This window comes from Neomonachus schauinslandi, chromosome 2 (genome assembly GCF_002201575.2).
Source record: "Neomonachus schauinslandi chromosome 2, ASM220157v2, whole genome shotgun sequence".
Lineage (NCBI taxonomy): Eukaryota > Metazoa > Chordata > Mammalia > Carnivora > Phocidae > Neomonachus > Neomonachus schauinslandi.
Window position 1 is genome coordinate 100334073 of NC_058404.1, and position 20984 is coordinate 100355056.

Below are 20984 nucleotides of genomic sequence, written 5' to 3' on the forward strand. Positions count from 1 at the left end.
ACCGACTGAGCCACCCAGGCGCCCCTAAAAATCACCATATTAAGCAGATGTTATATTCTTTAGAAAAGAACAAGAAGCAACTCATTTATAACTTAGCTTTCAGATACGTTATCTGGTTATTGAGGCAATGCAAGACATTGCCACCTTATAACAACATCATCTAATACTTCAGTGGTAAATATAAACACTGATCAGATAAGAGGAAGAAAGAATAAAGGGACGTAACATTTATAAAGCACTCTTTATGTGTTAGGCACTGTTCCTTGGTGCTTTTATATTTGTTACCTCCTTTAACCCTCAAAACAATTTCAGTCAGATAATTTAAAAATGAGAAAACTGAGGTCCAAAGGGGTTAAATAACTTGCCTGAAACCACCCTGAAAGAAAAAGACTACAATTCTTTTAAAAGTCTACTCAAATGCAACATTAAAATTCTGTTTTGTTTTCCCTTTACTGCCTCTCTTGGAAGTTGAATCCTCAAATCTGGATGTATGAAACAAATGCTCTGATTGTCTATATTATTTATAAATTATGCAACTGATACCTGGCTCTTAGACATATATTATCAATTTCATTTGATGAGATAATCACTAACAGGAGGATAACATCCAAATGCAAGTAAACATTCAACTCCAATTTTACAGATACTAGATGTGAGCCTATGTCAGCAAATTCCTATACAGAGAGGAAATTATATATCTTACTCGTCACCTCTGTTCCCAAGCACATGGCACATGGGTAATGGGCCGGGTTATGCCTTTCATGTGCACGTATTTGTGACTGTTGATTTCCTGTTGGTGGGTAAGATAAAAGTTTTCCTAAAGTAACTCAGATAATTGGATAAAAGACAAATGAAAAAATGAAGTGGAATCTGCTACAAATAACTTAAAAAACAAAAATCAAAGCAAAAGAAAACAATGGGTATAACCAAAAAAGACTTCTTATTTCCTCCTGAACTGAATTCCCATCTGCTTTTAAATGGCAACATGTTTTTCTATTAACTGGGAGCTACAGCCAAGAAGCCACAAAGACAATGAGGTTCTGGCCACCGGGGAGCGGCAGGCACAGGGATGGCTGAAGGATGCTACCACCTGCTTCAACCTCTCCGTGGAGGCTGCTCCCTTGTGACCCTATTCCCCTTCCAGCTGGCAACAAACTTCCCCTTGGGACTCGCCTGAGAATTAAAGAAATGCTTCAGTTCTCTGTCTACCCTCTCCAGGGAGGGAAAATGGAGAAACTCAGCGGGGTCTAAGGGGCCATTTGAAACACAGCCTGTGTAAGTTTTTAAGAAACAATGTTGACTGGGCAGAATAAAGCACTAGGTTGAAAGAAAACATTTTTAAAAAGTAACTCCTCCATTTCAGTCGTTAAAAGTACCCATATCATCTCCAACCACTCTATAGCTTTTTGTTGTTGTCGTAATTTATTTTTTTAAGTAAACTCTATGCCCAACGTGGGGCTTGAATTCACGACCCCAAGGTCAAGAGTCACATGATCTACCGCTGAGCCAGCCAGGCCCCCCTCTCTATAGCTTTTTAATTAAAAATAAAGATAAAGAAAATACTCACTACAGTTAAACATTTTTCTGTTTCTAAAACACAGACACCAGCGTCAGCCATTTCCTCATCTTCTGACTCACCTGGCCAAATTCTTGTTCATACAGCTAAGACTGTACAGTTTAAATTAATGTATAATACACAATTAATATATTAATATATAAAATTGATAATACTCTCCTGTGAAGACAACAAATTTATCAGTGTTTTCATTTTATACCAAAAGTGGCCACTGAGACACTCTCTAGAGTCGAACAAGTAGCTATGGCCATAGCACGGTGTACTGCTGCAAAGTTAGAGGGCTCTCCTTATGACAACGACAAAGGGAAGTCTATTCTTCCTAAATATAATTTTAAAAATCTTTTTTCTTTTTCAGTTTGTTAAATGCTTATTTAAGTATGTACTACGTCATAGGTTCTGTGCTGAAGGATCTGGCTTTACACTGAGGACGGAATAAATTAGTTCCATCAGTGGTAAAGCACTGGGGCTGTAGGAGTCAGGTGACTGAGGGTTCCAGGTTGAATTTGTCTTAGTGCTAAAAAAAAATCATCAACTAATTTTGGCTTTCAACATTGCTGCACCGTTTTCATCCTGAAGGAAAGAGGTGCGGGGAAAGATGGGATCTTACATTTTATTTGAAGCTAAATGTTGTCTTAAATTCCCTATTTATTTAATTTTAAGACTTAAGAAAATCATAGTTCTCTTGAAACAAAAGGGCACCTGTGTGAACTGCCTAAATAATCAGACAAAAACAAAAGCCCAAAACAAACAACATGGAACAAATCTGTCTGGCCCAAATGGAAAACTCCAGAACTACTAAGAAATAGCTCTGAATAAAATTTCTATTTCTAGTTGTAATAAAATATGGAGTATAATTAGGATCAGGGTGGGATATACTTCCCCCACCAACCATTATGGGACCCATAAATGTAATTCAAGGAGGGACAGAATTTTCTGCTACTTTTCCTTTTCTGCTATAAAAATTAATCAGAAATGAATGTGCTTATGTTACAGACTGAGTAAGACATGTACTACATAAGAACTAGCAAGCTGCTACAATAATTTCTGGCACCAAGTGAGTTTTTTCCTTTCAGCCAGACAGAATCTCACTGGCTCTGATTTTTGTTTTGCACTTCTATGCTACTACCATTAATTACTTCAAAGTGAGAAAGGCACATTTCTACCTTGCTAACTGCTCTTCCACTTTACTCAGCTCAAGTGGAAGATTTACAGTTTCTTCTCTTTGCTGTTTCCTGTAAACTGATGTATCATACACACGATGCCTGCCCTTGGTCTCACAACCAAAACTGAATTCTAGAAATGCTGGAGCAGTCAGTTAACAGCAACTATATGTTCATTTTAACTTAATGGACTGTCATGTCAAGAAGATGATCATAAGGATTATTTTTTCAGATAGGACTTAAAAACGTATGTACTTCAACTGCTTCTCAAGTTTCTTTCTATATGACTTTTTTCCCCTCTCGGTGAAAATGAAAAACCTACAGGGGGAAAATCAAATACACACAGTTCACAGTTGAGATAAAACAATGAGGAGATTTGGGATTTATTTTAGTTGTTATTAGCTATGACTGAATGATACACTCACTCCAATTCTACATGTAAATTTACCCACAATACTCTCTGAGTACACTAATGATCTATTATGTATTAATCTCTTTGGTTTTCACAGAGGACAGATTACAAACAATAGCAAGCAGACAGAATGTGAAGTCTGTCTGCTGGATAATTCAGAATAAAAGAATTTATAATTTCTTATTTAAAAAGATACTAATTTCCCAGTACAAATCCCTATTAGTGGTATTCAGAAGATATTTCTGTGCTGAGGACTACAGCCTGTCCTTTCTTGAGAAATGCATGTAGAAAAGATGCACGATTATTTTAATTGGAATTTTATTTTGTAAATAAAAATGGCCTAAGCAAAAAGTTGCCACGGAGAGGAAAAAATGTTTACCTGCCATACTTGAAAACTTTCATTTTTTCACAGAGGTCTACTGTTCTTATTGAGAGTGTATACTTTCACAGCTAAGGGTAGATTATAGACTGTCCCCTTTACAGTTTTTATTATTTATTTATTTTTAAATTTTATTTATTTGAGAGAGCGAGAGTGTGCATGTGTGAGAGAGAGAGAGAGGGAGAGAGAGAGCGTGTGCAAGAGCAGACTCCCCAAAGAGCAGGGAGCCCGATGTGGGACTCGGTCCCAGAACCCTGGGAAAATGACCTGAGCCGAAGGCAGATGCTTAACTGACTGAGCCACCCAGGCATCCTCTTTTACTGTGTGTGTGTGTTTTTTTTTTTTAAGATTTTATTTATTTATTTGACAGAAAGAGAGACAGTGAGAGAGGGAATACAAGCAGGTGGAATGGGAGAGGGAGAAGCAGGCTTTCCACTGAGCAGAGAGCCTGATGTGGGGCTTGATCCCAGGACCTGGGATCATGACCCTAGCCAAAGGCAGATGCTTAGCGACTGAACCACCCAGGCGCCCTTCTCTTACCGTTTTTATGAGAGAATCTTTGTTAATACATAAGTAGACTAACATAATTTTCCAAAATGATAAACTATGGTAATAATACAATCTCTCTGCCAATTCTTGTACTTCTGAGCACTTGCATGATATCCTAATTTCATTTTTATGATTTCTATAAGAAAACAGTATGTAGAGTTTGTTTCATTTCCATTTGATAGGTCAAGAAATCAAAGTTCAGAGAAGCTGAATGGTTGGAAGCTAATGTATCAAGAAACTCCAAAGAAGAAACTTCTACTTCTAGTCCAATGTTCTCCCCACTATATCATGTTAATTCTCTGAAGACTACATTTTGAGAAGTAACAGAAGTCAGGTGAAAAACAATTGAGATATAATAGAGGCCAGTAAAATGTAATTTAATTTAGTGATTACCTGTCATATAGTGCATTTCCTGTTTTAAGATTTCTTAACATATAGTTATTTAAAACAGTTGGTATCAAGCAGTCTTTTTGCTAATGACCCCAACCCACTGCTTTCCTGCCACCAAGGTATTCTGAGCAGAACTATCTTACCTCTGCTCCTGAATATGTATCTGTTTGGAGGATGAGTTCATCCAGATCCACATCATTACTGATCGGCATAGAGTGAAACTGCAGGTTAAATATTTCCCTTCTTGTTGCTGCATCTGGTAAAGGCACATAGATGATTCTGTCAATTCTTCCAGGCCGCATCAAAGCCTATAAAGAAGATGAGATAATGCAGATTAACCAAGCTCAAGACTGACATTCCACATGAAAGGTACCAAAGAGAGGGGATGTCTAGAATCTCATGAATAACCCACTATTACCCATAATTAGTACATAAAACAAGTACTAGTGATTCTATAATCTATTTCAAAGATTCAAACAAATCAACAATATTCAGAGTACTTTTGAAAATAGCAAAGCAATACTTCTGAGAGGCTTTCTGCTTCTCAGCAACTGTCAGGTCAATAAAAGATGGCTATTTTCTCTTAGAGAAATGTGTAATATGATTTGTATTCATTATATCAAAAGACTTTTTTTTGGAACTTCCTGCAATAACTCTTAAAATATGGGTTAAGCTGTTTTAGAGAGCCCTCAAAATAGCACAGCTCTGGTAAAAGAATACTTCTAGAGCTGAAAGTAGTCAAATGAACTTCCCTCATATTTTACTGGAGGCTAATGCCTAACTTATCTTGGAGCTAATGAACTCATCTATTCAGGAAACTTTATTGAGCATGCACTGTATACCAGACATTGTTCTTGGTACTAGAAAATAGCATGAATAAGATAGATATGTGTAAAAGTGATTGTGGTGATGGTTACATATGTCTGTGGATATACTAAAAGCCACTGAATTGTTTATTTTAAATGGGTTAAATTTGTTATGTAAATTATTTCTCAATAAAGTTATTAAAACAGATATGGGTCTAAAATGTGTTAAGGGGCTGGGGCAACTTTTAGTTGGGGTGGTGTGAGAAAGTCTCTCTGAGGAGGTAACTTATGCAGATACCCAAAAGAGCCAACTTTATAAAGATATGGGTGGAAGAGAATTCAAGGTATCAAGTACAAAGAGCAAGAATGACTGATATGTTCCAGGGAAAGAAAAAAAAAAATCTGTGGTAGAGTGAATAAAGGGAAAAGCGGTAGGAAATGAGGTCCAAAAGACAGTCACAGGCAGATCATAATGCCATAAAAGACATGGTAAAGAGTCTGGACTATATTCTTCTTGTAAAGAGAAGTCATTAGACAGTTTTAAGTAGAAGGTGAATTGGTAAGATTTACATTAAAAGATCACTCATGGGCTGATATCAAAAGGTCTAATTTGTGTAACTACAGTCCCAGAAGGAAAGGAAAGAGAAGATGGGGCAGAAAAAATACTTGAAGAAGAATGAGCCAAAATTTCTCCAAATTGGTAAACAAACAAATTTACACAATCAAGAAGCTCAGTGAATTCAAAATAAAATAAATATAAAGAAAACCACACCTAGACACATCATAGCAAACTGCTGAAAACCAAAGACAAAATCTTGAAAGCTACCAGACTGAATACAGGGAACAATAATTTGAATCACCGAGGACTCTCAATCAAAACAACGAAGGGCAGAAACCAGCAGAACAACATCTTTAAAGTGCTGAAAGAATAAAAATGTCATTCTAGAATTCTGGTACCAGTGAAAATATTCTTTAATAATGAAGGAAAAATTAAGTCATTTTCAGATAAAAGAAACCAAGAAAACTTGTTTCTAGCAGAACGGCATTACAGAAAATGCTAAATGACGTTCTTCAGATTTAAGGGAAATGACATAAGATGGAAAACTGAATCTTCAGGAAGAAATGAAGAGCACTGGAAATGAAACACTACAAAACTGTACATGCCTTCCACTTCCAAAAAATTACTCTTGTTGCTGACATAATAAAAAAATGGCCTTTCTTGAAGATTTAAGAGACACTCACTTATAAATAGTGAAACACAGCACATTTCTATATGTGCACTTTTGAATGAAATACCCAGAAAAAAGATTTGATAGAAGTAAATACAGAAAATAAGGAAGACAGGAACTCTAACATGAACATCTCCTAATTAAAGAAACAAAAAACAAAAACCCTGAAAATGTAGCTGATACCACACATAAAACACTACAGAAAATACGAACATCAAGACCTCATATGGTTGCATGGTGGAATTTAGGTCTTAGAGAATCAGCACACACATGCGTGCGTGCACACACACAAAAACACACACACACAAATCATGATATTCTGTAAGTAATATACTGTGAGTAATAAGTTGTCCTCTGTCTCTGACCCAAGAATCTCATGTCTTTAGCCAAGCCCCCATGAAATTGTGGCAGGCTAACTAGTTAGCTTTCAAATAGGGTAAAGTCTCAGAACCTTTACAGTTCTTGACATGTATGTTCCTAATAATGGAGCCTCAAAATAATATAAAGCAAAAACTGACAGGATTAAAGAGATAAAAAGATAATTCCACAATCACAGTATGAGATTTTAACTCTTCTCTTAGCAATTACAGAACAACTAGAAAACAAATCAGTAAAGATAGGGAGGACTGAGGATCTGAACAAGACTATCAATCACTGTGACCTAACTGATATTTATTTATGGACCATTATACCCAACAACTGCAGAACACATATTTTTTTCAAGTATACATGGTATAATCAGCTCATATGATAAAGCCATTAAACAAAACTCAACAAATTCAAAAGGACTGAAATCATACAAAGTAGTGCTCTGACTATAAGAGGGTAAATTAGAATAAATAACAATAAGACACAGAGGAAAACCTCAAGTACATGAAAATTAAACAACACCCTTCTAAATAAACCACAGGTCAAAGAAGAAATCATTAGGAAATTAGAAAGTGTTTCAAGTTGAATGATAATGCAAATCTAACATACCAAGATTTGTGGAATATACAATGTTAGAGACAAATTTATAACTTTAAATGTTTATGGTAGGAATGAATTTCAAAATTAACGACCTAAGGTTCAAGAGTAAGTACAAGGAAGGAAATAATAAAGATGAGAGCAGAAATCAATGAAATAGGAAACAACAGAGAAAATTGAAACTCAAGGGTAGTTCTCTGGAAAGATTTTTTTTAAAGATTTATTGATTTATTTGAGAGAAAGAGAGAGAGAGAGAGAAAGCACATGAATGTGCAGAGGGGCAGAGGGAGAGAATCTCCAAGCAGACTTCACGCTCAGTGCAGAGCCCAACGTCAGGCTTAATCTCATGACCCATGAGATCATGACCTGAGTCGAAATCTGTAAAGATTTAAAAAAACTGATTAAATTCTTTTTTTTTTTTTTTAAATGGTAATCTTTTTTTTTTTTTAAGATTTTATTTATTTATTTGAGAGAGAGAGAATGAGAGACAGAGAGCATGAGAGGGAAGAGGGTCAGAGGGAGAAGCAGACCCCCCGCTGAGCAGGGAGCCCGATGCGGGACTCGATCCCGGGACTCCAGGATCATGACCTGAGCCGAAGGCAGTCGCTTAACCAACTGAGCCACCCAGGCGCCCCAAACTGATTAAATTCTAACTAGATTTGAACAAGGATCAAAAGAGAACAAATCACCAACATCAGAAATGGAAGAGAAGTTATCACTACAGATCCTACAGATAGCAAAAAGAATAATGAGAACACTATGAACAACTTTATGACAATAAATTCAACAACTTTGATAAAAAAATAAGTTTCTTAAAAAATCCAGTTGTCAAAATGGACACAAAATGAAATTTAAAAAATCAGAATGACCCTATATTTATTTTTTAAATGGAACTGAATTAAAAATTTAATTTATTATGACTTTTACACCGAGGCCTAGATGGTTTCACTTCTGAATTCTAATAGAGAAGAAATAACATCAAGATTGTACAACCATTTCAGAATAAAGAGAAGAGAACACTTCTCAAGTTGTTTTAGAAGGCCAACATAATACTAACTCCTAAACCTAACAAAGATATCACAAAAAAATGAAAATTACAGATTAATGACACTCATGGACACAGACCCAAAAATACCTTAAAAATATTAGCAAATAGAATCTCACAATGTATGAAATGAATAAATCATCTTAACCAAATCCCATTGGTATAATTCACCATATTAACAGAATAAAGGAGGAAATTCACATGATCTTTTTAGTATGTGCAAAAAAGCTTTTGACAAAATTCAAGATCCACTCATGTTAAAAAACCTTCAGCAAATTAGTAATAGAAGAGAACTTCAATATGAGAGGTGGTATCTAGAAAAACCAACAGCTAATATCATAATTAATGTTGAAATATTGAATGCTTTCTATCAAGAACAAGGTAAAAACTCACCACTTCTACTGAAAAATATAATAGAGGTACTAGTCTTTATGAAAAGACAAAAGACAAAAACTGGGTGGGGGGGGGAAGACATATAGAACTTGGAAGAGGAAAAGGTAAAACTATCCTCATTTGAAGATGACATGATTGTTTCTGTAGAAATACTAAGGAATCTACAAAACTACTAGCAAGATTACAGAATATAAGTTTATTATAAAAAATTGTATTTTATATATTAAGCAGTAAACTAATAGAAAATGAAGTTTTAAAAATCCACTTTATGAGAATACATGAAAAGCATAAAACATAAAAGACAGGAATAAAATTAATGAACACTTCACTGGAAACTAGAACACTATTGAGAAAAATTAGAGACCTACATAAAGAGAGATACACCATGTTCATGAATTAGAAGGCTCAATATTAAGATATTCATTCTTTTCAAATTTATCTATAGACTCAATGTAATTCCAATAAAAATTTCACAAGAGCTTTTTTAAAAAAACTGACAAACATTATAAAATTTATATGGAAATGCAAATGAGAATAGTGAAAGCAAGTCAAAAAAGAAAAAAGTTGAAGGACTTACACTACCTGATTTCAAAACTTATAACACTAAAAAAACCAAGATAGTGTGATAAGGTCCAGAGGAGATAAATATAGATCAACAGAACAGATAAGGGAGTCCATAATGATTTTTATTCTTAAGGCATTCAACTAGGAAAGGAAAGCATTAAAAAAATAATGCTGTAACAATTAGACACTCATATATATTTATTTATAAAAAAGATTTATTATTTTATTTTTTTTAAAGATTTTATTCATTTGTCAGAGAGAAAGAATGCACAAGCAAGGGGAGCAGCAGACAGAGGGAGAAGCAGGCTCCCTGCTGAGCAAGGAGCCTCTTACGGGACTTGATCCCAGGACTCTGGGATCATGACCTGAGCCAAAGGCGGACACTTAACCGACTGAACCACCCAGGCGTCCCTTATTATTTTATTTTAGAGAGAGAGAGAGAGCACATGAGGAGGGGAGGGACAGAGGGAAAGGGAGAAAGAGTCTTAAGGAGACTCTGCACTGAACATGGAGCCCACCTGGTGCCCGATCTCATGACTCTGAGATCATGACCTAAGCCAAAACCAAGAGCTGGATGCTTAGCCAACTATGCCATCCAAGTGACCCTAGATACTCATATTTTAAAAATGAACACTGATCCTTACTTGACATTTCAAAAATTAACCTGACATGGGTCATAAACCTCAATGTATGAGCTAAAACTACAAACTTCTAGAAGTATAAAAAATTAACAAACTGGTCTTTAAAAAATTAAATTTTTTTCTCTTCAAAACATACCTTTAAGAAAATAAAAAGGCAAGCTACACACTGGGATAAAATGTCAGTAGGCATATCCGACACAAGAATTTTGGATCCAAAATATATAAAGAACCCTTAAGAATAAATAATAACACAACCAACAGAAAATGGGGAAAAAATCGGAACAAAAGTTCATAAAGGAAACTATATGGTTGGGAAGTAAGTAAATGAAAAGATGTTCAACATCACTAGTTATCAGATCAAAGCAAATTTAAACCACAATGTGATGACATCATTACATACTTATAAAAATGACTAAAATTAAAGACACTGACAATACCAAAGATTGAAAAAGGTCAGTTTCTATAAAAGTCAAACATTTCCCACCCTAACAACCTAGCTACTCTACTCTTAGGCATTTACCCAAGAGGAACAAAAACATATATCCAGACTTGCACATGGATGTTCATAGCAGTTTTATTCACAATAGCCTCGAACTGTAAACAACCCAAATGTCCACCAATTCACACATGGATAAACAAAGTATGTATACACCTATAAGCGAACACTAATTGGCAATAAAAATGAACAAACTACCAATACACTTAACAACATGCATGAGGTCTCAAATCATTTTGTTGAGTTAAATCAGATATGAAAGAATATATATTATATAATTCCATTTATCTAAAATATTAGAAAAAGCCAATCTAACCTATAATTACAAAAAGCAGACCAGTGGTAGTCTGAAACCTGGGGCAGAAGAAAAGATGGATTACCAAGGGGGCAAAAGTAATCTTTTGGGGTTGATTGAAATATTCTATACCTTGATTGCAAAGGTGGTGTCACAGGTTTATACATATGTTTACATTAATTGTACACTTTAAGTTGATGCAGTTTATTATGGTATGTGAATTATAAATAAAGTTGATTAAAAAAAGTAGTAACTTGTATTTGTTAGATTCTCAGTATTTATCAAACAATCGGTAAATTCAAGGGCATTGGAGATGTTCTCAGATTGTCTCTATCTGGAAAGATTATCTCCTTCAACTAAGCAGTTTGAAAAAAGTCATGCAGAAGTGGTCAATAAAACAAAAATAAAAGAAGAAGTGGTCAATAAGAGAAGAAATACTTACTTAATAATATCAATTTTTATGATTTGGCCATGATGATAGATTGGCAGGTATCACAACCATTTCAATCCTATAGTCAACTCTTCCTCTCTCTTTTAAAAATTTGCTTTATCATGTTTCTGTTTAGAGTTCTAAATCGATTGTTAAAACTCATGGGATCAATTCCATTATATCTCATACCCGTGCTTCATAAAATACTCCAGTAATTGTTAACAGATGTAATACAGAAACGGATTTTCTTATTAAATGTTTGGGAAACAACAGTTAGAAGCAAAATTAAACAGGTTTCCTTCCATATGCAAAAATTTCTGGAACCCTAACTAATAGATATTACAAATTTCCAAGAGAAGGCTACAGTAGTATATGCAAATTTTATCCAAAATTCTAATCATAAAACATCTCAAAAGTTAATATTCCATTTTCACTTTGGAGAATGCTGGTATATACTTTCTGCATATGTCTCAATACCTACAATACGGTGAATGTCTACCAGATAACTATTAATTCTTAAGTTATGTATAAATTGGCAAGCAAAAAGTCAATTAACAAATACACAGTAAAGATAACTTCCTTTGTTTAAAAATGACTGTTTTAATTATTTATAGACTATTCTCCACACCCAACAATAGAACATTAGGTAAAAATGATGCATGATCAGCTTCCTTGAAATGTATTTTATAATTAAGTACTCAAACTGCATGTCAATTACGGGGAATCACTTCTCCCCTACCTAAAACAAACACAGGATTCAGTAAATTAGAATGATTCCGGTAAATATATGTTTTAAAATTATTAAAAATGTTAGTTAAGGCAAATAACATTAATGTTTATATGGCCCTTAAGAATCTATAAAGCACTTTTCACATACTGTATTTTACTTAATATTTCTCCAAATCCTGTGAAGTAGTTATTGTCATACCCCCATTAAGAAAAAGGAAATGAAGCCCAAGAACACACAACAAATGGCACAAAGTAGGCTGGATGTTGAATCAGTCCACTTTTTACTTTATTATCCTACCAGGACAATGATACACAGTATGGATGGACAAATGAAAAAAACTCTTGTTCTGAAATATGATATCGGTAACAAAAGAAATTTAAATAATTCTTGCATCAAAAAGTTATCCTTTTTACCCAAGGAAAAACTCATAATCTAGGCTATTTTAAAATTTCCTTTCTGATAGTTGAGAGAACAACACAGCAAAGGATATAGAGCACACATGTCATCTAAGTCACTGGAACAACACTCAGCATGCATCTCTGCACACCCCCCCCCCCAACCAAGTTGTAACTGTCCCTGGGCAGTGCAGGTCGAGTACACTTCAATGATTATAACATTGTCTGGGCCAACAGCCAAAGCTGGTCTTTTTCTGGTCTGATCTTGTCAGTGAAAGTTAGCTTAAAAAATAGTAGGAAAGAGCTTTCCTTCCTGTAGAACCCTGAATGAGTTAACACCCTTCCTAGAATTTCTTTAAAAATACTGTTCTGGGATATTAGGGTGGAAGAATGTATTCTGAATGATGGCATGTTCTGTTATTTTAAAATCAACATATGACAACTCTCAATGAAAAAATAAGCCAAGTCTTCCTAATACTACTCTGAGCCCTTCTAGCCCCAAGGTCATAGATACTGTGGCTGCTACCTTAAAACTATTTAAAAATATTATAGGGCAAACTGCCTTTTCAAGAGAACTTACTCAAGACCTTGGCAAGTCCCTACGTCTCAGCCCTAGTTTCTTCATGTGTGAGAAGGTGGTTCTTTACTCAGAGATGGCTGTGTATATCTGACAAGAATTCTCCTCAAAATATACAGATGAAGAAACATCCCCACACAATTTTGTTAAATAATTCCAGAAAGTTCACCTGATATGTGCTTGTGCACCCAAGACTATGAATTATTAGATAAACTTTTATATGAGATTCAACCCTGATTCTAGGACTCCATTATAGTATCTTTCCCAAGGAAACTCCCACAGCTTATGTTACATGGTCATTACTGAAAATGTGTTATTATTATTTTAGTGATTACACCAATTAATTAAACTAATACCATTATCTTTTCTTCTTCTGACCTTTACAAAAAGGACTTAAAAGCATTTCTGGTATTGCATATTAAGGATTTTTTTTTTTTTTAAGATTTTATTTATTTGACAGAGAGGGAGAGACAGAGCATGAACAGTAGGGAGGAGGCAGAGGGAGAAGCAGGCTCCCCACTGAGCAGGGAACCCAATGCGGGGCTCGATCCCAGGACCCTGAGATCATGACCTGAGCAGAAGGCAGATGCTTAACAGACTGAGCCACTCAGGTGCCCCTGCATATTAAGGATTCTTAATGATCCAACTCTATTACCACAGTTACAGGGCTACCTTTTCTTTTTTATAAATTTTGAAATTTGACCCTTGTAATTTCATATTCTATTAAATGCTCAAATCTAATTCAGTTAGCATAGAAATACTTGTTCAGACCAAGGCATTAAAATAGACACTTTGAAAAAATCAGGTCCCATTACTCCCATTCATTTCAAATGATCAACAGGGTATGTATGTGACCGTAGGGAGTGCCTTCCTCTAAGGAAAGAAAAGCAGCACTGAGTCTTTACATTTTACTCTAATAAAAACATATCAGTGTATCATGATTCATGGAGAAAATAGTTCCAGAAACTGGGAAGAGAGGTGGATCCTTGGTAACAGCTCTGATTTATTTAAAAGAAACCCTGAACTTATTCTAGGCATCTCCTTCTCCTTCTAAATTTGACAGATAGGCAATAGGCATGGTTAATGCTACTTCTTAATTCTCAAAATGGTCATTTCTCCTCCATCTTCTTTACTACATATTTATGTGTTTGTTTACTGTCTGTCTTCCCAACAGGCTGTAGGCTGTATATAATGGCAGGGATCACATTTTTTTATTCAACACTGTAAACTCGGCAACAGCACATACAAGGCACTCAATATAGTCAAGACAACACATTCTCTTGTCTAGAATATCATAACTGCCTTGCTAGTTGTTTTTCTGCATGTAGTCTTATACTTTTCTTCTCCCTCTCCTGATCTACATCACTGCTAAAGTGATCATTCTTTTTTTTTTTTAAAGATTTATTTATTTTTTTATTTGACAGTGAGAAAGAGAGAGGCAGGCAGAGGGAGAGGGAGAAGCAGGCTCCCCGCTGAGCAGAGAGCCCGACTGGGGCTCGATTCCAGAACCCCGGGATCATGACCCGAGCCGAAGGCAGACACTTAACGGACTGAGCCACCCAGGCGCCCCAAAAGTGATCATTCTTATACTGCAAATACTGTAACCTATTTTATAACATTTTAATGGCACTTTAAGGGAAAGAATCAAATTCATAGGCTTTCAGGTCTCTATAATTTTGCTGTAACTCTCCCACCTTATCTGCAGCTATTTAAGTGCACCTAAGCACTCACAGTTAGCCAAAATCACCATGCTGCTCTCTGCCTCCTTGTCCTCACACATATTTCTCTCTCTGCTCAGACTATTTTATCTTCTTGTCTATCTGACAAATTCTACTTCTTGTTCAAGTCTCAGCTTAAAAGTCTTCTCTTTATAACCTTCTATGACTCTACCAGGTACATATAACTTGTAATTTGGCATACATGTTAAAAGTGAGGATAAAAAAATTCAGCCTAACTGGGTTAAAATTCTAACTCCCCCATTTATTAGCTGTGTGTTTGGACAGATCATTTAAACCTGTTGGTACTTTAAAATCCTTAACAGTCCTCGTCTCTACTCAGAAGATGGCTCTATGAATTGAATATAATCTATATAAAGTGCTCAGCACAGTGCTTGGCACATGGCATGGGTGCTTCAATTAAGATGCTATTATCATTATTACTGTTCCTGTATAATTATCCCTAGGACTTGACCAAGCTCCTTAAACATAGGAAATGCTTGTTATCTTTGGATACTAGCACATGGTAGACATTAATGTTCTTTGAATGAATGAAAGAATAAATGTTCTAAAACTATGAGATTAGAATGTTACAAAGGTAGGCTTAAAACACAGATTTTTGGCTCTTTCCACAGTTTGGCTCTTGTGGACATTGCTGCTATAAACATCGGGGTGCACGTACCCCTTCGGATCCCTGCATTTGTATCTTTGGGGTAAATACCCAGTAGTGCAAGATGTCCATTGACAGATGAATGGATAAAGAAGATGTGGTATATATATGCAATGGAATATTATGCAGCCATCAAAAGGAATGAGATCTTGCCATTTGCAACGACGTGGTTGGAACTGGAGGGTATTAGGCTGAGTGAAATAAGTCAAACAGAGAAAGACATGTATCATATGACCTCACTGATATGAGGAATTCTTAATCTCAGGAAACAAACTGAGGGTTGCTGGAGTGGGGGGTGGGGTGGGAAGGATGGGGTGACTGGGTGATAGACACTGGGGAGGGTATGGACTCTGATAAGTGCTGTGAATTGTGCAAGACTGTTGAATCTCAGATCTGTACCTCTGAAACAAAATGCAATATATGTTAAGAAAAAAAAAAAGAAGAAGATAGCAGGAGGGGAAGAATGAAGGGGGGGAAATCGGAGGGGGAGACGAACCATAAGAGACGATGGACTCTGAAAAACAAACTGAGGGTTCTAGAGGGGAGGGGGGCGTGGGAGGATGGGTTAGCCTGGTGATGGGTATTAAAGAGGGCACGTTCTGCATGGAGCACTGGGTGTTATGCACAAACAATGAATCATGGAACACTACATCTAAAACGAATGATGTAATGTATGGTGATTAACATAACGATAAAAAACACAGATTTTTTTTTTTAAAGATTTATTTATTTATTTGGGGGGAGAGGGGCAGAGAGAATCTTAAGCAAACTCCGTGCAGAGCACAGAGCCTAATATGGGGCTCGATCTCATGACCCTGAGATCACGACCTGAGCCAAAACCAAGAGTCCAACACTTAACTGACTATGCCACCCAGACGTCCAAAGCACAGATTCTTGATGTCTATTTCTAAATGTTAAAAAGGATTGCTATTTAACAACTCTACTTGCTTTTTCCTCTCCTTGCTTTTTATCATAGCCCCTGAAATGCTCAATTCAAGCCCTTTCGTAATAGAGAAAGGAGAACTTACGGCAACATGCTTGCTCTCTTCAATAGAAATCTGATAAATGGGGGCGCCTGGGTGGCTCAGTCGTTAGGCGTCTGCCTTCAGCTCAGGTTATGATCCCGTGGTCCTGGAATCAAGCCCTGCATCAGGCTCCCTGCTCGGCGGGAGGCCTCCTTCTCCCTCTTTCACTCCCCCTGCTTGTGTTCCCTCTCTCACTGTGTCTCTCTCTGTCAAATCAATCAATCAATCAATCAATCAATCTGATAAAGGAATCACTAAAAGAGAGGAGGCCCTAGAACATGCCTGTATTTATTAAATCTTTCCATGTTGCTGGACCACATGACTCAGCCTAGAGATGGACATAGTTGACTTCTAGAAATGTTTTTTATCTCTGACTTTAGCTGCTATCTTCAAAAATTTTTATTTCCAACTTTTTTGAGGAATAATTGACAAATATAATTGCGTATATTTAAGTGTACAACATGATTTGATATACATACACATTATAGAATGATTACCAAAATCAAAGTAATTAACATATCCATCAACATATCCAACATAGTGAACTCACTTTTGTATATAGTGAGAACACTTAAGATCTACTCTCAGCAAATTTCAAGTATACAACCCCTTATTATTAACTATACTCACTATGCTGAACATCAAATCCTCAGAACTTACTCATCTTATAGCTGAAAGTGTACCCTTTGACCAAATTGTCCCCACTTCCCCATAACCCCTTGGCAATAACCATTCTACTTTTGGTTTCTAGAAACTGTGTGTGCGTGTGTGTTTAAGATTCCACTGTAAGTGAAACCATACAGTATTTGTCTTTCTCTGTCTGGTTTATTTCACTTTAGCTACTATCTTTCAAGGCTTGAAGTTATCAATGTTTCAGGAATACAATTTCATAATCTTTTATGCAATTCAGTAATCCAAAAGTTTAATTAGACTGAAGGAAAAACAGCTTTAGAGATCAATAAAATAAGCAATATTTTGCAAAACCCATTCAAGCCCTTGCAAGAAACACTCTTCATTATATTATTTGGTAATTAAATTTTGAGACAAGAAAAAAATATAAATTGTACTTAAGTTGGGGAAATATCTGCTGAACAGGTATCAGGAAACAGAAATGGATTTTATATAAAATTTGAATAAAAAAACCTTAACTATCCACATATTTTGAAAGTAAAAAACTGATAAAATTTTTTGTGCAAAACACTATTAACAATATAAAGAAGCATAATACTTGGTCCTTACTTTTAAGAACTTAACATATGAAAAGCGGAAAACAGTTAACATACAGAGTTAAGTGCAAGTTTTAATCAACAGGCTAAGATAGTAACAGAAAAGATGACAAAATACATGAATAGTTGCCACATTAATAAAAAATTTAAGGATGAGAATTAAATTGGAACTTGATGAACGCTGTGATACTAAAAGCCAATCATTTAATGAGATAAAATCAGCAATATTTACCAAATGGATATATAAGACATTTTTATTTTTATTTTATTTTTTAAAAAGATTGATTTATTTTTGAGAGAGAGAGAACGAGCAGGGAGAGAGGCAGAGGGAGAAGCAAACTCTCCGCGGGGCTGGGAGGCCTGTCGTGGGACTCTATCCCAGGACCCTGGGATCATGACCTGAGCTGAAGGCAGATGCTTAACCAACTGAGCCACCCAGGCACCCCTATAAAACATTTTTAGAAAGACAGAAATATTTGAGAAGAATATGTTAGAGATCAAGATCAATGACAGGCAAAATAAGCAATAGGCTCTGTTGAACCAAGGAAACCAATTTTTAGAATTCTTCTTTTGTAGCTTTTAGCTTAGTAAATCTTTTTATAAGAAATAAATAAATCTTTTTATAAGAAATCTTAGTAAATCTTTTTATAAAAAATAACTTGACATCTTTTAATTTTAATTTAATTTTATTTTAATTTAAATTTAATTTAAATTTAATTTAATTTTATAGTATAGCTGAGTAAGTAGTAATGATATATATTTATACTATGCTCATCATCCTTTAAATAAGTTTACTTATTTACTAAATAAGTAAATTTACTTACTTACTAAATAAATAAGTAACCCCTTTGAGATGGGTATATTTGATACCATGGGGAATATAATCTATGGGGGAAAGAAATGGTTTACAAAAGCCAAGGAAGTGAGACTTTTTATTTGTATTTTTAAAAACATAAAATCATTATTGGTACAGTAGGTAATGTCTAAGCTTAAAATTAAATGATTACATCTGGCTCAGAAAACAGAAAGTGAGAATTTTCAAGAGTTAAGATTAGTTGACTTAAGACTTTGGAAACCAGGCACTTCCAATTTCCTTTAAAAAATCTAGAAACACTACCCTGATCTAAGTAAGCTGGACCTTAAATTTACTGGGTTGAGAAGGTAGGACAAGGCAAAGACTCTGCACAAATAACTAAAGGTACAGCAATGTAAAAACCATTCCTGTGAGGGAAAAAGGTTTTTACTGTGGTCACAAGGTGAGACAGACCTTCCCAACTGCTACAGGGGGAACGGATTACAGTTGTGCTTAAGATACTGCTTCCTTCAGCTCTCAGGTGGGCTAGGAACCCAGAGAAGCCAGAGGCTCTAGGCAGTCAGTGACTTTATCTGGTTATCATTCCATATGTGACAGGTCACAAAAAAGTTTAAGAAGCACTGGCGGAGGATTCTCGGAAACATGGGGATATGAAGGTAGATGAAGTAAAAACAAACAAAAAACAACTCCAGGGGGATGATTACATACACAGTCAAGGACTGTGGTCTTCATCTTACAGCCCGTAGGAAACCTTGGAAGATTTTTAATCAAGCGAAGGACAGGCTCAATTTCTGTTTAAGAAAGTAAACAATTCTGGCGCGGTGTGGCGGTGGCACAGGAATGCAGTATAACTTCCAGTTAGGAAGCTAATACAATCTTGAGGTCTTAAATTAGAACATGAATAATAACAGAGGCAGTGAACCTGTAAAGGACGATTTAAGAGATATCTTTGAAGTAGAACTGCCCGAAGTTTTCAACTTATTATTAGACATTTCCCCCTTTGACAATGCCTCTCCATTTTGCAAAGGAAGATAAAGATAAAGCGGGAATTTTTTTTTGATAGATTTGTATTTGTAGTCTGCAGAGAGAACAATACTTGCCAAATTAAATCTGGATCTTATAAGCAGTTTTTCAACTGCTGGAAATGCTTTTTTAAACATCGCAATTCATCTAACAGCTACTTACAATATTCAGTTACTCCTAGAGTTGAGGGAGTTTTTAGTGCTCAGTTTGAGACTTCACAGAGCAGTTCAATTCCTCAAACATATGCTGAGTATCTACTTATGTGCCAGGCACAGGATTAGGTACTAGGGTTACAACGTTCTTTGTTCTTTGAAAAATAATTCTTTTAAAAAGGATTTCTGTATGGCAACATCTGAGCATGTGTTTGTATTAAATAAGTCAACTGGTCTGTAGGCGATCTGTCTAATGTTGGGCTTGCTCAGTTTTGTAAAAACCCGTAGCACTGTGCAAGAAAAGACTTGATGCATTTGACAGCACGGGTGCAGAAGGTAGCACGGTATATGGCAGTACTTGATGAATACAAAAGAGCAAAGAAAACAGAACAACAACACATACACTCTCAAGTTCTTTTACTAGAATGTTTTCCATCCATTTCTATTCAAAAGGCCCTTTTACACAGCCCAAACAGTATTTATCTAGAACTAATCCTAATTTTTCCTCTTATAAAAAGTGAATTTGCTTTCTGATAAACAACAGAGGAAAACCGAAAACAATGCAATTAATCTTTTGACTATCTCTATAAAATTCCATCTTTTAAAAGTTCTCCATAGGGTAGGAGGATGGGGAGGTGGACTTCCTTACATGTATACATTGATTTTTTAGGGTATTTAAATATCAACAAACCCAAAGGCTCTAAACAGGGGTGAAGGGTGAGGGGTGGAGGTGATGGGGAAAAATCATCTGTCTGTCCCCTGCTTACTTCTCCAGTATCATTTCCAATTATTTGGCCCCTCCCTGCCTTTTACTTTCTGCTAATACCGACTCTTTACAGTTCCCTGGAAACAGCACATCTCCTCACACCTCTGTACCTCTGTATGTGCTGATCTCTCTGTCTGAACAGTCCTACTCACCCCTATGCCATGTACTCCAGGAAAACTCTAGTTCTTTCTTCAAATCACTTCTGCACATACAAGAATATTTTCTTCTCTATATTACTTCTAAACACCGTTCACATGTCTGTTGCACATATTACACTACAAGATTTGTTTACATGTTCTAATGCCCCCATTTGGACTATAAGGTATTCAAGGGACATATATTTTTCCAAATTAAAAAAAAAATCAGTTCATCAAAATGTAAAGCGATCTACCTGCAGACACCCAGCTACCAGATGCAGAAGCATGCAGACAAGAAATATGTAAGATATCAGGTGGTACCAAAAATACATTGCTGAGAATATGAATTTTCTGGATAGTTGGATTTTTTAACTAATTATATACAAATCATTTTTAAAAAGTTAAAACAGAAATCTTCTGATG

At 35.6% G+C, this 20984-nt stretch overlaps 1 protein-coding gene across 2 annotated transcripts in view; it reads right to left on the reverse strand.

Annotated features, from left to right (window-relative positions):
• SPATA5 (spermatogenesis associated 5) overlaps positions 1-20984 on the reverse strand; it is a 340134-nt gene that overhangs the window by 70364 nt on the left and 248786 nt on the right. For both annotated transcript variants that reach the window (XM_021681474.1, XM_021681475.1), the window contains one exon: positions 4610-4774. In XM_021681474.1, the coding sequence (XP_021537149.1) occupies positions 4610-4774 (165 nt within the window). The remainder of the gene's footprint in view (positions 1-4609; positions 4775-20984) is intronic.